This window comes from Leptodactylus fuscus, chromosome 5 (assembly GCF_031893055.1).
Source record: "Leptodactylus fuscus isolate aLepFus1 chromosome 5, aLepFus1.hap2, whole genome shotgun sequence".
Taxonomy (NCBI): domain Eukaryota; kingdom Metazoa; phylum Chordata; class Amphibia; order Anura; family Leptodactylidae; genus Leptodactylus; species Leptodactylus fuscus.
In genome coordinates, this window is record NC_134269.1 from 33,003,977 (window position 1) to 33,022,071 (window position 18,095).

At 47.7% G+C, this 18,095-nt stretch overlaps 1 protein-coding gene across 1 annotated transcript in view; it reads left to right on the forward strand.

Moving 5' to 3' along the window:
• Positions 1-259: 259 nt before the first annotated feature.
• Positions 260-18,095, forward strand: part of COLGALT1 (collagen beta(1-O)galactosyltransferase 1) — a 31,386-nt gene continuing 13,550 nt past the window's right edge. Inside the window, exons 1-5 of the mRNA XM_075272851.1 lie at positions 260-521; positions 3,407-3,517; positions 8,709-8,826; positions 10,606-10,740; positions 10,861-11,065. Of these exons, the coding sequence (XP_075128952.1) occupies positions 319-521; positions 3,407-3,517; positions 8,709-8,826; positions 10,606-10,740; positions 10,861-11,065 (772 nt within the window). The 5' untranslated portion in view covers positions 260-318. The remainder of the gene's footprint in view (positions 522-3,406; positions 3,518-8,708; positions 8,827-10,605; positions 10,741-10,860; positions 11,066-18,095) is intronic.

An 18,095-nucleotide genomic window follows, 5' to 3' on the forward strand; every position in this document is an offset into this window, starting at 1 on the left:
CCGAATGGAGCAGTTACTACATAGAATACGGCCTCTCATCCCACGCATCCACACAATCCATCCAGCAGTGTGCGCCTCTACACGGTGTGTTACGGCTTTGAGTTGGCAGTGCGCCCATCCCTTTAAGAACTTACTCGAATGTGACAGCAAGCCGGGGGCTTCTGAGTCGGAGGAGAAATATGCGCTTCCTTAAAGGGGTTTTCAATATTCGCAGCCAATCCTTGTTCACCGCTCGCACTGGCACCGCCTTTCCCTTTAAAGTGCCGCTACTGCCACTGAGTTGTAGTCGGAGGGCAGAAAGTGAGTGCCGTTGCCGCTATGTACCGGCTCTGGGTGCTGCTGGCTGTTCTTGCGGGCTCCAGTAGCGGATACTTCCCGGAGGAGCGCTATAACCCGGAGTCTCCGCTCAGGCAGCCCACCGTGCTGATCGCCCTGCTGGCCAGGAACGCCCAGGGGTCCCTGCCCGAAGTGCTGGGTGCTATAGACCGGCTGCAGTATCCTAAGGACCGGATCTCGCTATGGTGAGACCCCAGACCCTATATATCCATAGTGCACTGGAGGTGGACCCTGCACCTGGTGCACCCTGGCAAAGCCTGGCACCTCCCTGCAGCTGACCCTGCACCCATACGAGTAACTTCTGCTAGCTTGTTCCTTTCTGAATCCTTATACATTGTGTATGTCTGTATACATTTATGATGCATTACATAACTTTGCACATACTGTCTTGTACTGATCCTGTATTTTATACTCCAGAGCTGCACTCAAGCTTCTGCTATCTGTCCTTGCAAACCATCAATGAGCTTCTTTGTGGGAAACCTCTGTAAGTTGTCAGGAGTGCTTATCAAGGATAGAAGTGGCTGGTGGCTGGGGGTCTGACCACTGAGACCCCCAGCAATTGTGAGATTGGGGGTCTTTGATCCCTCCGTGTGTGTCTGCACATATGTGACCACAGCTTCATTGAAGAGACCCTGTTAGGTTTATTTGGGACCCTAAACTACCCACAGTTCTTTAAGGACCGGGGGTTAAGTGTCCCAGATCACCCTGTTTTATGTTCACCCATGTTTGCATTTTAATAACTAACCCTTTATACTTACCTATAAGTCTCATCGGACTCCTCTCTGATGCTCCCGGTGCCTGCGGGCATGGATGGTTTTATAACAGGACAATTTGGGACACTAAACCCCCAGTCTATAAGGGCATGTGGGTGACTTAGTGTCCAAATCACCCTGACTGATCCTCTTTATCACCCTTTGTACTCTGCTATCTACATCAGTCCCTTTATGAATAGAGTGATGGACATACATGTGCACTATTGCTCCCTCACATGGGAACTCGGAGACCCCCAATCTCTCGTCCACCCATCTGATCACTGTACAGTGCCTGGTTGTAAAGGTAACCTTCCCAGATTGCACACTCTGAACACTGAATAGGTAGAAGGTTCTGGACGATTTCAACTCTGAAGCCTGTGGATTATGAATGCAGCTCTGAAGCCTAATAACTTGGGATCAGGACAGAAGGATGTAAAGTTACTCAAGGCTTAGGTGTTGTGCTATAAGGGGGTCCCCGAACTGTCTTCCCCCTGTATTCCTGTAGTTTCTTCTGAAGATGATTAACCGAGCACATGGGGCGCCGCTTATCCCACTGCATTACCATTCACACAGTCAGGCAATAACTTTCATTAACCAGACTCCTGGCACTGTTTAATGTTTTTGGCGAAAGTGGCATCAGAGGGGCATATTGAATCCATACAGTTTGGATTTTAAGGAAAATCACTTTTTTGGGTTACAAATGTTTCCAGTATGCCAACGTGATAAATTGGCGCAGTTTATTCCGTTCCGTTTGCAGCCTCCATGTCCCTTGCCAGCTGCTGCCTTGTATTAATATGTATCAGAAGTGCAGCGGAACGGAGGACTTAATCCTCACCACAGGGCATGCAGTGTAAGAGCCCCCTGACTTCCTGCCAAGGAATAAGATTCCTTCTGTGATCTTCTGAGATCTCAGGACAGATTACCTGGAGTGGATGGGCTGTGCTGGAGATTCCTCCTATATGGTGCCTGGGGCTACACTGTCTGCTATGGTGGACGCTGGCACATGCACAGTACACACCCAAGGAGTCAGCCCCTCCGTATTACAGCTAGAGCTGAGCGGTGCATTATTGCTATGTGTACGAGCCTCACCTGCAGTCATCCGAAATATATCCCTAGCCTTATTGCAGACTCTGGTTACTGGTTTGCCCATCCTTCCTATACTTTACACTGCAGCTTTTCTTGTTTACACTAGATTTACACATGCTTTCGGGGTTTCCTTGGCAGGACGTTGTTGCATACTGCAGACAATGGGAGGGGGAATTTACTATAAAGGTGCTAACGGAGTTATTTTTGGCACAGGGCCATTTGCAAAAAAACCCCCAAAAAAACCCAGTTTCACCATTCTAACAGTTTTTAGAGAAAAGGATAAGGCCGAACCCAAGACGCTTATTATACCTAAAATCGATGCCAGTCCTTAACCAGCATAGATTACAATTCTGATGCATTGGACCTTGCAAGATGCACCAAAATAAGGAGGTCTGAAGCTCTTAGTAAGTCTAGGTTCACACTAGTGTTGTTCACTCTGTTGTTCGGGTCCGCCGAGGGAGCCAAACTCCGAAGTCCCGGACCCTGTTTCAGCGGTTAGACACTGACTACATTGGCTATAATGGAGTTTCTGACATTACATTGGTATTGGCCATTTTGGCTACTCCTGGGGGGGGGGGGGGTAACATCCGCTGGAGGTGCCATTCACCCCTTTGCAATCCAGAAGGTTCTGATAAAAGAGAGAAATAAGAGATCATGTAAATGACAATGGCTGATAAGCGAGCAGAACGCTGTAAAACTAAAAACTAGATAAGGAAAGCCTAGACATTCTTATATGGGCCCTTTAAGGGATAACAAGCCTGGAGCAGGAATTATAGCTGTGTATATAATTATAGAGCAATTCTTCTGTAATAATATCTGGCCTAGACGTACCTAGCGGAGATCCTCTATGGAGCATTGTATAAAGCATGTCATTATGTGTCCATGTGGGGGGCTGTGGCGCCTACGCCGGGTACGTAACCTTCTAAACTATAACTAGTGCACGGTGCAATGTTGGTTATGAAAAGAATTTGGCGTCCTTCAAAGGGGCCCTATGGGATTAGATAAGGGACTGTTTTATGTTGCTGTCTAGAAACCGCGCCATTTTTGTCACAATTCTATGACATTCACTTTAATGCCTAATACAGTTCATGGACGATGGCAGCATCTTTCTAGAGAGTAAGCAGACCCTTATATGTAACCCCAGGCACACTGGGCTTTCTTATGGTCCTGAAGACGTCTGCAGGTCCCTATACACGTGACAATACTATTCTGATTATTCTCTTCTTTATCAGGGTTGCCACCGATCACAATGTGGACAATACCAGCCATATTCTCCGGGAATGGCTCATCAATGTGCAGAACCAGTATCACCATGTGGAGTGGAGGCCGCAGGAGCACCCCAGGTAAGGGGACGGAGACCAAGGAATTACATTACGTTTATTAGGTTTTTATATGAGTGGAACATAATCATTGTATAATGAAAGTTCTGCTGTTTTCTACTATACCATGGGGCAGATATGTCATGTCTGGCTTTTTCAGTGCTGGCCTTCCTGTCACCTGTTCTGGCGAAGGTGTGACTTATTTATGAGGCTATGAAAGAGTACTGTCAGGAGGAGGGGGCGATCCTTACTGCTCAGCGAGAATGCTAGGCTGTAAGGCCCGCTCTTCTGATGGTGAAGGGATGTCTGTGCCAAAACCGCCGGTGCGAGAGGATGTGAAAGGTGCTCTTTAAGATAGGCCATCAATATTACATCTGCAGGCAGTGGCGTAACTAGGAATGGAGGGGCAGGCAAACTTTTGACATGGGGGGGAGGGGGGGCTGCTTCGACAGACACCGAAGACCCCTCCCCCCCCCCCCTTTTCAGACCCCAAAGTATAATGATTGGGGATCGAGGGGGGGGGTACCAACATAAAAAAACACTGTTACTTACCTATCCCTGACTCTGCTGCACTCCTCGGTGGTGTTAGACATCTTCAGTGACGTCCGGGACATCAGGGACGTCATAGAAGTAGGCCCAAAGCATTTTTGAATAAAAAAAAAAAAAAAGTAGGCCCGAAGCCTGTCTGGAGCCCCGAGAGGTAAGTAACACTGTTTTTATGTTCTCTTACCTCTCCCGGGCTTCCGATCATTGTACTCAGGGGTCTTAAAAGACCCTGAAGTATAATAAGTGTTTGTGGGGCCTGCGGTGTCTCTTACCGATCCCGGCCCCTGCCAGGATCGGTAAGTACATAGTGCCCGTTACCGGCGGTAAGGAAAAAAATCGCAGCGGTAGCGGCTGTCACCATGCCCCCTAATGTCCTGGGGCAGCTGCTACCCCAGTAGTTACACCCCTGTCTGCAGGGGTCCGACATCCACCCCTGCAGATCAGCTGTATCTAGACTCTGCTCACTTGCCATACAAACTGTAGCGGCAGGTATAGGTGCTGCATCTCTCTCCCACTTAAATCTTTGTGGTAGGGCTGCAGTACCTATATCCATCTTAGTACGTAAACATTACTGAGAGTCTCCGGTGCGGCTGATTCACGGAGGTCCAACAATAGTAAAAAAAAACTGGATAACCCCTTTAAGCTAAAGCTAGCAAATAATTTCCTACACTGGATATGATTGTAACAAACCTTCAGCTGTGACGTGTATTAGGTCTGTAGGGCTGTAAACAAGAATATGTAGATGGGATATGAAAATACCCCTTACAAATGTGTCTAAATCCCCTAGTGACAGGTGCACTTTCAAGCTAAGGCCGCATGTGTGGGATTGCTGTGGGACGTCGTAGCGGTCAGATCACAGTAAGCTAGTCCAAAGCAATAAGCAGTCGGAACTGGCAGATAATTTCATGCACGTTTTTCAGGGCAGGTTTTTATCCTTTGCATGCAGGATTTTTCAACAATATTTTCATGGGGTTTGTTTAAATCCCATCCAATACAATGGTACTGAATATTGCACGGAGTACTGGCTGATCCACTGCAGCTATGTGATTTGTGGCATGTGACTGTGACAGAGTCAGTGGCTTTAGGTAAGTTATATGCATGTGAACAGCACCCTAGTACTCCATTCTCCTGTATGGGACTGCTGCAAAGTCACCCAGCAGCCATCTTTGACATTCCCATACAATTTAATGCAGCAGCAAACATATGTGACCACCTCTCCAGTCAATTGGGTAGCCTCAAGGCCCCATTTTTACGGTCGGTGGGAGTGTAACTGATCAGACCTTTATTCCCTATTCTGTGGATAGGGTAAAACTGGTCTTTGGGGTACTTTACGGTTTCCTGCGGAGCAGTTCACACGGAAGAATTCCATCCTAAATCTGACTCCCATTGTATTCAAAGACTGAAGCAAGACACTGAGAAAAATACGCACCCTGCTCGATATTGCTGCGATTTCCTCAGCTGATTCAGCCACAGAGCATGCAATGTGAGAACCTCTGCTGACCAGCCCCATATATCTGTGCCTTAGCAGGAAAGCCAAGGCCTGGAAAGTGGAGACGTCTGGCACAAAATGCTATTCACTTTCTGCCATGTAAAAGGTCTCTTATTCTAGGTTCACACTAGCATTTGGGTCTCCATCATTCAAATCCGCATGGGGGCCCCAAAGATGGAGAGTCTGTCCTCTTAAGAAACGGTTACCTGCGGACTCCATAGACTTTTCTCTTCACCATTTTTAGGTGTAATCCGCAAAAGAAACTCCAAAGCAGATGGCAACCTTAAACTCCTGTTGGCTCTTCATAGTAATTTCAGTATCGTCAGTCACTGACCATACGGCACAAGGACAAGGCCAGGGCTACCCTGTGACTTTTAATTGTTGAGGAACCACAAGGTTGCTTACAAGTCAGTGTATTCATTTGGACTTCAGCTGTAGCTGAATAGTTAAAATCAATTTGTAGCGCTACAAAGAGTCGCAACGTAGCTCTGGCCTAAAGCTAAACAGAGCCCCGCACCAACCCGACAGGAATAGAAGGAAAGAAAGCGCTTGCCATGTTAGAAGATCTCATCTCAAGAATAGTTGAAGTTACCTATCCAGAGAATGGTTACTGCAACTCTGTAAAGACAAGCTCATAGCAAAAGGTAATCCAGGAATGATCCGGAATCCTGCGCGGTTGCCCACCCATCTGATGTCTTGGGGAAGCACTAAAAAGCAGATCTTGTGCTCCTAAGGGATACTATCACAAAAGGACTATATCTACAGAGACATATCTACACGAGATGTGTCATATAAGGGCTCATAATAAAATAAGAGATAAGATAAGATAATCCTTTAAAAGTCCCACAGTGGGGAAATTTCAGTATTTTACAGCTGCATAGTAATACAGATACAGGATAATATACAGTAATATATTACAGATGGAGGCACACATATGCTGAGATGAGAAGATATACTAGGAGTCCATAGCAGCTAAGGACCAGAGAAGAAAGAAGGAAGACTTCATAGTCATTTAGTTCTCTGTGCGGAGTGATCTTCGCTTGGTCTGATGTAGATTATACAGCCTGATCGCGGTTGGAAGGAAGGACCTGTGTGACAAGTAACACCATAGTACACTTGACTGTATTGGGTACAAAACAAGTTAGAGGGCCAGTGTCTAGACCATCTGGGTCCCCATACAGGTAGATGGTTGCTACCTAGTGTCTCTGCACCAGAAGGGTCCTATGAACCACGCCAGGTATCCAACCATGAGGTCCAGAGTTCATCAAACTTATTTTATGTGTCTCTTGATCCAGAGGGTTGGATTTAGATTTAAGTTCAGATATATTTTTTTTTTTTGGGGGGGATCATTGTGCAGGCCAGGTAGAGGGGTTGTAGGATGGCCAACCACTGCCCCTCTGTCACAGCTATTTCAGCAGTGTATCCCAATAAGCATATGGTTGGATCACTCTTCTCCCAAAGAATCTAAACCCTGGCAATTCCGCATGATGTGAAGAAGATTGTGATTTATCTAGCACCATCACATCCCACATCGATTTACAGATGTTGTCAGTCCCTGTCCCATATAGGACTCACAATCTACATATTCCCTATCAGTATGACTTTGGCATGTGGGAGGAAACACAAACACGGGGAGAATACACACTCCTTGCAGATGTTGTCTTTGGTCCGATTCAAACCCAGGACTCCAGCGCTGCAAGGCTGCAGTGCTAACCACTGAGCCACCATGCTGGGGTTTCTTCTCACATCTATAGCAACAAGCATCTGTTCTGGAGCCCATCTTCTGCAATAAGTATGGCGATCTATAAACCTTATTTATCGGGAAAGTTGGGCCATGCAGTGCTCTCGCTAAGATAAACTCATGGCAGTGCCTTAAGGACATCCGCCTAGACCTCCTCAGTAATGGGCCCTGTATCTCTTACCCACTTGGATCCTAAATTCAGTGGTCTGGAGCGTCATACCGCCTCCATCGGACATCAGTAACACAGGGATATAGCCCCGCTGTTACCCCCTCTTGTATCCCTCCCTCTAATAAGGAGCTTGTACGGGTATCTGCCGTCCTTGAGGTATTGATAAAACTATTGATGTGGAAATTGAACATCTGCCAGGGTTCCCCAGAAATTACCCCTGGGGTCTCGGCAGGGGTACACTAGTCATCAAGGGACCCTTATAGGGAACTCCCAAAGTTGATAATCTCTTCAAATTAGAAAACCTCCTTAAGGGTGTTGTCTCTTTTCTGAACAGTGTGATGTTTTTGGGGTAGATCCATAAGCGATTTCTGAAGAATAGATGATTTCCGCAGTAACCTCACCCTTCTAAAACTGGACTGAGCGGCTGAGATCTGGTCTAATCTCACTCCATATGGGCCGAGTATACCGTATAACTCCCTGAATCCGACAGATGGAGTTCTTTCTTACAGAGTCGTGACGGTCTCTCTAATTTAGTCCTCATGTAGATCAAGGAGTCCTCTAGGAACAGGTCCTCCAGGAGTCACCAGCGGCTCCTTCATAGGGGTTATCCCAACACTTCTGGTGCTTTGCTTCCATTTTTGGCTCCAGACTAATCCTTAAGTCTCCTGTATGTGGTTTATATATCTGGGTCTTGGAGGATGACGCCTAGATTTCCCCCTCTCTTATGACTGGCCATCCCCTGTTTTTCACAGTACATTGCGGTATTTGCCCAGTAAACTACAGCTTTCTCCTCTGTACACAGCACCTGTACGCACCAGCGTCGCTTAAAAAGTGGATTCTGTGAATGCTTTCTGTAACCCTATCACTGCTGTGGACTTGGATGAGGACAATAGATATCTCCTCTCTGTCTGGTGCAGTTAACGTTTCTGTCTGCAGCCCTGGTAGAAGGTAGTGTAACAGTTAAACCTGCAAACCTGGTGTCCAATAGTTATATAGTTATATATATATATATATATATATATATATATATATATATATGTCTCTTGTTCCTGACATAGCCCATAGCCAGGGTATTACATACACCCGTCTCTAACTTCATGCGATGTAATCCCACCATTTGCAGTACTAGGATGGAGGACTCCTTTGGGCAGCGTTCATACACCATCCTCTAACAAGGCAGTGTCTGGTGCCCTGAAGATTTTTGTTCAGAATACCAAACCTTCCCTAATGTCTCTTCTCCTCCATCCTAATCTGTGATGTTTTTTTCCAGATGGTTCCAAGATGAAGAGGGCCCGAAGCACTGGTCACATGGACGTTACGAGTATATCATGAAGTTACGCCAGGCTGCTCTAACCTCTGCACGTGAAATGTGGGCAGACTACATAATGGTATGTACTGACTCGTGTAACGATGGCGGCCGCTTTATTATGGGAACGATCATATCAATGTGACGTAAGGAATAACGTTATACACTGGTAAATGGATAACCTGTATAACTATAAATCATAAGGGTAAGGTAGCGACCTCTAGTGGCTAAATACAATATTACAGAATCATTTTAAGGGTTATCCTGACCATTGCTGTCTAGCTTGGTCTTAAGGGTGTGATGGTTCCCTCTTAAGGGTGTGATGGTTCCACCGCCGCAGGCACACTTTCCCTTTGGGCCAAGGTTGGCAAGGAAAGAGGGAAGGGGGTCTGGCAAGGATTTAGCACTTAAGGGAACAGCAAAGCCATCTTTAAGGGGGTATATCGAGGACAGCTATACTTTACTCAGTCCCGCTCTCTGTCCATAGAGAACAGGAATGGCCATTCAATGCTTGCCCACTGCAGCCATGGCCGAGGAGATCAACTTGCAAAGCATTGGAAAACTTAACTATGTCAGTCTATGCAGCATCTGTCACTCAGCTTTTCTAGGCTCCTGCATTCAATTTTGCTCACTTATATGCGAGATCTGAAAAGGTTTCTTATTGGATTATTTGGTACATTGATCATTCAGGACTGTGTGGAAGCTGAGTGACCCCTTCTGGCTGCTGTTCTGCTAGCTATACTGCTTGGCACCCAGCTTTCCCAGATGCAGAGTAACTAAATAACCACAGAGTGGGATATGACAGGTGATAATGACTTGCTAGTGATACACTGAACATGTCAGTGTAATTATACCCCTCTCTGCCGGACTCTGATTAACCAGTAGGGGGCACTGTTGTGTAGTTGACTGTTCAGGTGGATTTGCACATCCTGTCAATGGACAAGCAGTCATTGAGGAGTCTTATTTACTGTAGACGGCACCTGTCATTGCAGTAACACTGCGGCCATTGTTTCCTGAGCGGCCATCATATCATTACAGCTTCTAATGAAAGCCATATGATACAGAAGGCACAGACAGTGGCTGAATGTAAACCAGACCTGAGCAGGCTTGTAGATCGAGTGGATGCATCCGTAGCCTGATCCTATAATGGACGGCACCTGCTATTACTTTCATCAGTGTTTACTTACATTATGGCTTATTCTCTAGTCACACCCTATGCTGCAATTCAATGGTTAATAATATTTATTGTCTCCCTAGTGCCCCCTATAGGTTGCTACTCTAAGTCACTATCTAACCCAAACAGTCTTGGAGCACGATTTGGGGTGTTGGTCAAACCAGAGTCTCATCCAAAAGAAAGAGACGCCCATCTGTTTTGGAGTTTCAAATCTTCCAGGTGTTGCACATCTAGAGCTGTTGCTCTGTTGTGGTGCATTGTGGGAGATCTATTGTCTGCAACTCAGATTTTTGCATGCACTCGAGTAAGCATTTTGGGTTTTTTTATTCCTATGGTGCTGATGGATTCCAGGTGATTGCCATTGGATTTTCGATTGCAGCTCTGGGTGTGAATGGAGTATAAGACAACTCCTGATTCAAGGTTCTGCATTGTCATATTTTTCATGATTGATTGATTCTTGCAATTGTGACCACTAGATGGCACACTTCTATATAGGCTCTCTCTTTGGGCTGTTATTCTGGAATTGGGTTATTAAATTATGTGTCAGCTAACTCAGGAATACAAGAATTTAGTAAAGGGAATTTTCTATAAAATTCTTAAATCCCAGACAACCCCTTTAAGCAATAGAGCAATGTGTCTGTCACAATCTTGGAGCCTATGACCTATAATTGTTGTCTTCCTCTTCAGTTTATAGACTCGGATAACCTGCTGACCAATCCGAACACCCTTAGTTTGCTGATCGCTGAGAATAAGACGGTAGTTGCCCCCATGATGGAGTCCAGGGCGGCTTACTCCAACTTCTGGTGCGGGATGACCACTCAGGTGAGAGACCACTGCCATTGCTGTGATGGGTCTGCCATCTTGGACAGATAGTGTTAGCTGTAGATGTTCCAGTTGCATATCTCCTTTCTGTATCTTATGTAATCCTATGTGTATACACAGGGTTATTACCGCCGTACCCCAGCCTACATGCCAATCCGGCGCAGGGAACGCCGTGGTTGCTTCGCAGTGCCCATGGTTCACTCTACATTTCTTATTGACCTACGCAAGGAGGCGAGCCAACTTTTAGACTTCTACCCACCTCACCAGGACTACACTTGGGCATTTGATGACATCATAGTTTTCGCCTATTCCTGTCGGCAAGCTGGTGAGTTCAGATATTGGATCTTGGAGATGTAGATTGGGATTGGAGGGATGAGATAAAGCCAAGGCCTATGGATTTACAGTATACAGCCATAGCTACGGAAATACTCAAGTATCTTCCGGTACCCAGAAGTTGTTATAGCACATGATCCGTGCGGGTCTGGGTGCTGGACACCGACTGATCACATACTAATGTCCTATAGGTAGGTAATCCGTGTGAGAGTTTAATTTTGGGCTGGGAAACCCCTTTAAGTATGTCTATTATGACTCTGATAGGAGTCAGAATCCACCTTCTGTGTTAATGGCTCATGCCACATCTCTGTCCTCCTCCATGCTTTACACTGCAGTTCTGTATACTTATGACTAGAGATGAGCGAACAGTGTTCTATCGAACTCATGTTCGATCGGATATTAGGCTGTTCGGCATGTTCGAATCGAATCGAACACCGCGTGGTAAAGTGCGCCATTACTCGATTCCCCTCCCACCTTCCCTGGCGCCTTTTTTGCTCCAATAACAGCGCAGGGTAGGTGGGACAGGAACTACGACACCGGTGACGTTGAGAAAAGTAGGCAAAACCCATTGGCTGCCGAAAACATGTGACCTCTAATTTAAAAGAACAGCGCCGCCCAGGTTCGCGTCATTCTGAGCTTGCAATTCACCGAGGACGGAGGTTTCCGTCCAGCTAGCTAGGGCTTAGATTCTGGGTAGGCAGGGACAGGCTAGGATAGGAAGGAGAAGACAACCAACAGCTCTTGTAAGAGCTAAATTACAGGGAGAAGCTTGTCAGTGTAACGTGGCACTGACGGGCTCAATCGCCGCAACCCAGCTTTCCCAGGATCCTGAATGGAATACACTGTCAGTGTATTCCCGTATACCCCATATATACCCCCGATACCCGTTCCAACGGTGTGCCCCCCCACCTTCACCCCAGAAATACCCTGCAAGTCCCCTAGCAATAGGATTGGGGCTATATACACCCACTATTTTTGCTACTGCCATATGGTGCCATTGTCTCACTGGGAATTCAAAGAATATATTGGGCTTACATATAACTTCAATTCCAGGGAGAAGCTTGTCAGTGTAACGTGGCACTGACGGGCTCAATCGCCGCAACCCAGCTTTCCCAGGATCCTGAATGGAACACACTGACAGTGTATTCCCGTATACCCCATATATACACCCCAAATCCCCGTTCCAACGGTGTGCCCCCCCACCTTCACCTCAGAAATACCCTGCAAGTCCCCTAGCAATAGAATTGGGGCTATATACACCCACAATTTTTGCTACTGGTATACAGTGCCATTGTCTGACTGGGAATTCAAAGAATATATGGGGGTTACGTGCACCCACAATTTTTGCTACTGCTATACAGTTCCATTGTCTCACTGGGAATTCAAAGAATATATGGGGGTTATGTGCACCCACAATTTTTACTACTGGTATACAGTGCCATTGTCTGACTGGGAATTCAAAGAATATATGGGGGTTATGTGCACCCACTATTTTTACTACTGGTATACAGTGCCATTGTCTGACTGGGAATTCAAAGAATATATGGGGGTTACGTGCACCCACAATTTTTGCTACTGGTATACAGTGCCATTGTCTCACTGGGAATTCCACAAATAATTTGGGGATTCATTCACCCTACATCTCAGGCTCTTGCCATATTCACCCAGGTTGTCAGTGCTGCACCAGCTCGTTCCCAGACAGCTCGGCCCGAAAAACACGTTACCTATATAGAGGATTTGGACAATGAAGACAACATGTTCTAAATCTAATGTCTGCACCTTCTCCAGAATTAAAATAAAGGCAGCGTTTAACTTTCAAATAGCACTGCACAAAGGAAGAGCTTATCAGCTTGTCTCATGACATGCTACTGAAAAGTGTCATTTGTGTATCTTAATGTAAATATAGTTGTATAAGCTTTTTGGGTTTTAGGCACTGCCAAGTTATTTATTACCACCCGCTCCCTTATAATGATGATGACGCCAAAGTCACTGTGGGTGTTCAGAGCTCACAGCTTTGGGTGACATTTGTCTTGCTCTCTGTCGGTACCAGCTGTCTTTTTGGATACCGTAAAGTTATGTTGACTTTATTAACAGCTATAGAAGCTTTAGCCAGGTTGTGACGGTGTGTAACCCTAACAACACTAAGTGGGATACACATTAATAGTCAGTCTATGTACGCTAAACGTATCACTGAAGTAATTTTTTTTCCCTCTCCCCTAATATAAGAAAGGAACAGACATTAGACCTAGACCGGGGTTCGAGGCTTGAAAAAATCCAGTATTATTTGTTCTTCATGATGTGAAATATGTGTTGAAAAGCAACCCAAGATGAAGTCAGCCATGTGTGCCAGTGTGTTACTTGGCATGCCTTTGCTGGCCCCAACTGTAAGGGTCACTCTCCATTTCCTCCATTTTCCACTCCCCTTCACACCATTTGTGGTGAAGCAATGGGATGCACTGAAGTGCACCCTCTAGCCTCGTGTGGGATAGGGACATCAGATGCCACTCCAACCCCCTCGTCTTCCTCCGCCAGCCAACGGTGCGAAGATGAGAGGAGTGCGCTCTGAATGTTTTCTGCCTAGCAGAGGCTAGTTCTCACTTACGAAAATGGCCCCACTTTGACCTGTATATCAGGCACAATGGTGTAGGTTTCAAAGAAACATGGCACCAACAAGTTGGAAAACGTGGGCCATGTGTGGACCGTGTTTGAGTCTGGCAAGCTCCAGATCTGCTACCAGGTTCCAGCCATTATCACAGGCGCAAAAATGCCAGGCCCCAGGTGTAGCAGGGAAAAAAAAATGCCATCTCAGCCAGGATGGCATCCCTGACCTCGGAGGCACTGTGCTGTCTGTCCCCCAAGCTGATCAGTTTCAGCACGGCCTGCTGACATCTCCCCATGCCAGTGTTACAGTGTTTTCCGCTAGTAGCTGGGGTGGAGGTTGCAGCTTCGTAGGGTTTCAGTCTACTCCTGCCATGAATTTTGGCCTGGGAGAGGAGATAGGCCACCCCAGTTTGCACCCGGGGAACAGACTCCACCACATTCACCCTGCCTGTCATTAAAGATAAGCACTGCAGCATCCCTGACCACAGGCGCTTGTCCATGTGTCGGTGGTCAAGTGGACCTTGCAGCAAAGCGCAGAGCTCTGGGCCCGACTGATGTTATGGGACACATGCAGGCGCAAGGCAGAGACAGCACACCAAGAGAAGTAGTAACGGCTAGGCCCAGCATAGGGAGGTGCCCCAGCTGCCATCTGCTGACGGAAGGCCTGGGTCTCCAGAAGCATAAACAAACACCAACATCTCCAGGGCCAGCAGTTTATCGATGAGGCTGTTACAGGCTTGGGCATGGGGGTGGGTTGTGTTGTACTTCTGCCTGCAATGAAAAGCTTGGGAAATGTGGAGTGGCTGGGAAGAGGCGCATGATGGTGCAGGCCAAAAGGGCGCATGAGGGTGAACTCCCCAATGTGTCAGAGATAGGTGTGTAGGTGTCCTTGCATCATATACTTGCACCATATTTGGCTTTGGAAGTTAATTTTGTGCCAAAAAGTGGTTAAGACAGCGATCCCTCAGCTACTCCCGTTACACTGTCTATTGAAGTTACCATCTGTGGAAGTGGACCACCATTTCTAAGATCCCAAAGGAAGCAGGCAAGAGATGTGCAGTTCAGAAAAAAAGATGAGAAAATAAGTTTAGGCTGTAGAGCACAGAGGGATCGGAGAGGACAGAGCTGGTGTCAGCCAGGTATTCCCACAACATGCGCCTATACTTGTCCCTCCTGGTGACACTAGGCTCCTGAGTGGCAGTAATTTGTCCAGGGGGGCCATTAACGTGTTCCAGACCTAGGAATAAGTCTTCCAACAGGGTAGAGTTTTGCATGCCTTTGCTTCTACCCACTGTTTTTGCTGCTTAGCTTCCCTCCACATCTACTTTGCTTTCACCCCTAAACATCACCCCAGTTTATGCCTTTGCTTCTACCCAGGTTTTTTGTTGATTTAGCTTCCCTCTACATCTACACTGCTTTAGCCCCTAGACATCACCCCTGTCCATGTGGGGTCGGTGGCCTCGTCATCCACCAACTCCTCTTCCAATTGCGCACTGCCCCCTTACTGCAAACCGCACATGACCACAGCTTGCCTTGATGGCAACTGTGTCTCATGATCCCCACTTAGGTCCAGACAAGTCGGTGGCGGGTCCAAAACCCCAAAATTGGAAGGAAATGGCAGATGCTGCAGTATTTCTAACACCTGTTCCTGGTGCTCGGGCCTGGTCTGTGTTGTACCCTGCACCCTGCTTAACGCATCTGCCATATCCGAAGTTGTGCTGAGCGCATGCTAATGTTTCGTGTCCAGTGCAATGGATGGGATGGGATTTCACATAAGTCTGCCACCCATGGCCACTCATGGTTGAGCAACTGAGGGAGTTGACTTTGACGAACCCGAGGGTTTTGGAGTTGGAACTACATCAAAGGTCTGTGCTGCTCACACACTCTGCTCAACACATGATATGTTTAGTGCCAGCAGTGTGGAGACGTCGCACAACAGCCGTTGTTCCAGCAGGTACAGGCGTTGTAGGAGTGCATAGAGGCTAGCAGCGGCAACTATACACTTTAAAAACTATCCGCACAAGCGCCACACTTTCACCAGTAGCTCAGGAACATTGGGGTACCTTTTTCAAAAGATTAGCAGCAATGAGTTAAAAACGTGGCCCAGGCATGGAATATGTTGCAGGCTGCCAAGCTACAGAGCCAATCCCAGGTTACGGCCATTATCACACATGACAACATGCCTGGGCCCAGGTGCAGTGGCAAAAACCACATTGCCGTCTCATCGAGGATGGCATGACTCACTTTGTAGGCAGTGTGCTGTCTGGCCACCAAGCTGATGAGCTTCAGCACGGCCCGCTGACGTCTCCCCACACCAGTGTTGCAGCGTTTCCAGCTCGTAGCTGGGGTCAATTTAACAGCGGAGGAGGGTGGTGTTTCAGCCCTCCTCCCAGGAATGTTGTGTGGGGAGACAAGTCAGGCCACCACATTTTGCGACCCGGTCCACGCCTCAACTACATTCAACCACTGTGCCCAAATTGAAAGGTAGCGTCCCTGTCCGCATGCACTTGTCCATTCGTAACTGGTCACATGGAACTTTAGGGCTAAGCGCTGAATTTAGGGACCGCCTCATGTTTGGGGGAAAGTGCTGGTGTGGACGGCACAGTGCGGTGGCGCAGTAGACACTCTGCCCAAAAAGGGCAGAGTGTCCCCCAGCCGGGATTCCAACATCTCCTGGGCCAGATTTCTTGAGATGAGGCCGTTGAAGCCTTGGGCATGTGGGTGGGTTGCGCTGTACTTTAGCATGAAATGAAAGGCTTGGGAGATGGGGAGTTGCTGGGAAGAGGCGCATGATGGCGCGGGCAAAAGGAGAAATGGCAGGAAAAGGTGAGGATAAGGGTGAACTCCCCAAAGTGTCAGAGGCAGATGTGGAGGTGTCCTGGCTCCTGGTCTGGACTGCAGCGCCAGCCCTGTCAACAGTGGAAGAGGCAGTGGCCGCCAGGCCAAACGACGATTATCCTGCGCTTGCTCTCACCCACTGAGCCCAGGGCTTGCCTTCCAAATGATGGCACCCGCAAGAGGTGGTGAGATTCCTCTCCGCAGATCTCCAAACCATCTTGGACTTGCAAATTGCACTAAATTTGTCATGTAACTGACATGTATATGATGAGTCTATCCATTGTCTGTTCATTTTGGTGAAAGTCAGCCTGTCAGCTGACAGACAGCTGTGCTTGTCAGTGATGATGCCACCGGCTGCTTGTACCCCCAGTTTTTGCTGCTTAGCTTGCCTCCACATCCACACTGCTTTTGCCCCTACACATCACCCCTATCCATGCCTGTGCCTCTAGCCATAAGTCTGCCACCCATGGAAACTCATGGTGCAGAAAGTGAGGGAGCTGACTCTGAGGAACCCTTGGGTTTTGTAGCTGGTACTCCATCAAAGGTCTCTGCTGCTCACACACCCTGCTGAACATACGGTATCTAGGGTTAGAGCGTGTGGTGACCTCGCACAACAGTAGGTGCTTCAGGCAGATGTAGGCCTTGCTGGAGTGTATTGCGGCTAGCTCCAGGTACTGTAGACTTGGGAAAGTGGGTGTCCAAGTGCCGCACTTTCACCCTTAGCTCAGCTAATTTGGGGTATGTTTTTAAAAATCATTGCACCACTACATTGAACATGTGGGCCAGGCATGGAACGTGTTGGAGGCTGGCAAGCTCCAGAGCCCTCCAACAAGCTAAAAAACCTGGCCCCAGGGGCAGCGGGGATAAACAAATTGCCATCTCATCCAGGATGGCATCCCTGACCTCAGAGGCAGTGTGCTGTCCGTCTCCCAAGCTGATGAGCTTCAGCCCAGCCTGCTGACGTCTCCCCACACCAGTGTTGCAGCGTTTTCAGCTCGTAGCTGGGGTCAATCTAACAGCGGAGGAGGAGGAGGGTGGTGTTTCAGCCCTCCTCCCAGGAATGTTTTGTGGGGAAACAAGTCAGGAAAATTCTTGAAACGGGAGAGTTTTGCATCTTTGCCCTTGCTGCCTATGGACATCCCTTTGCCTCTAGCCACCATTTTCCCTGCTTTGCTTGCCTCCACATCCACACTGCTTTTGCCCCTAGACATCACCCCAGTCCATGCCTTAGCTTGTACCCCCAGTTTTTCCTGCTTAGCTTGCCTCCACATCCACACTGCTTTTGCCCCTAGACATCACCCCAGTCCATGCCTTAGCTTGTACCCCCAGTTTTTCCTGCTTAGCTTGCCTCCACATCCACACTGCTTTTGCCCCTAGACATCACCCCAGTCCATGCCTTAGCTTGTACCCCCAGTTTTTCCTGCTTAGCTTGCCTCCACATCCACACTGCTTTTGCCCCTAGACATCATCCCTATCCATGCCTCTTCCCCTAGCCATAACTCTGCCACCCCTGGAAACTCATGGTGCAGAAACTTTGGTTGCTGACTTTGAGGAACCCTTGGGTTTTGTAGATGGAACTCCAT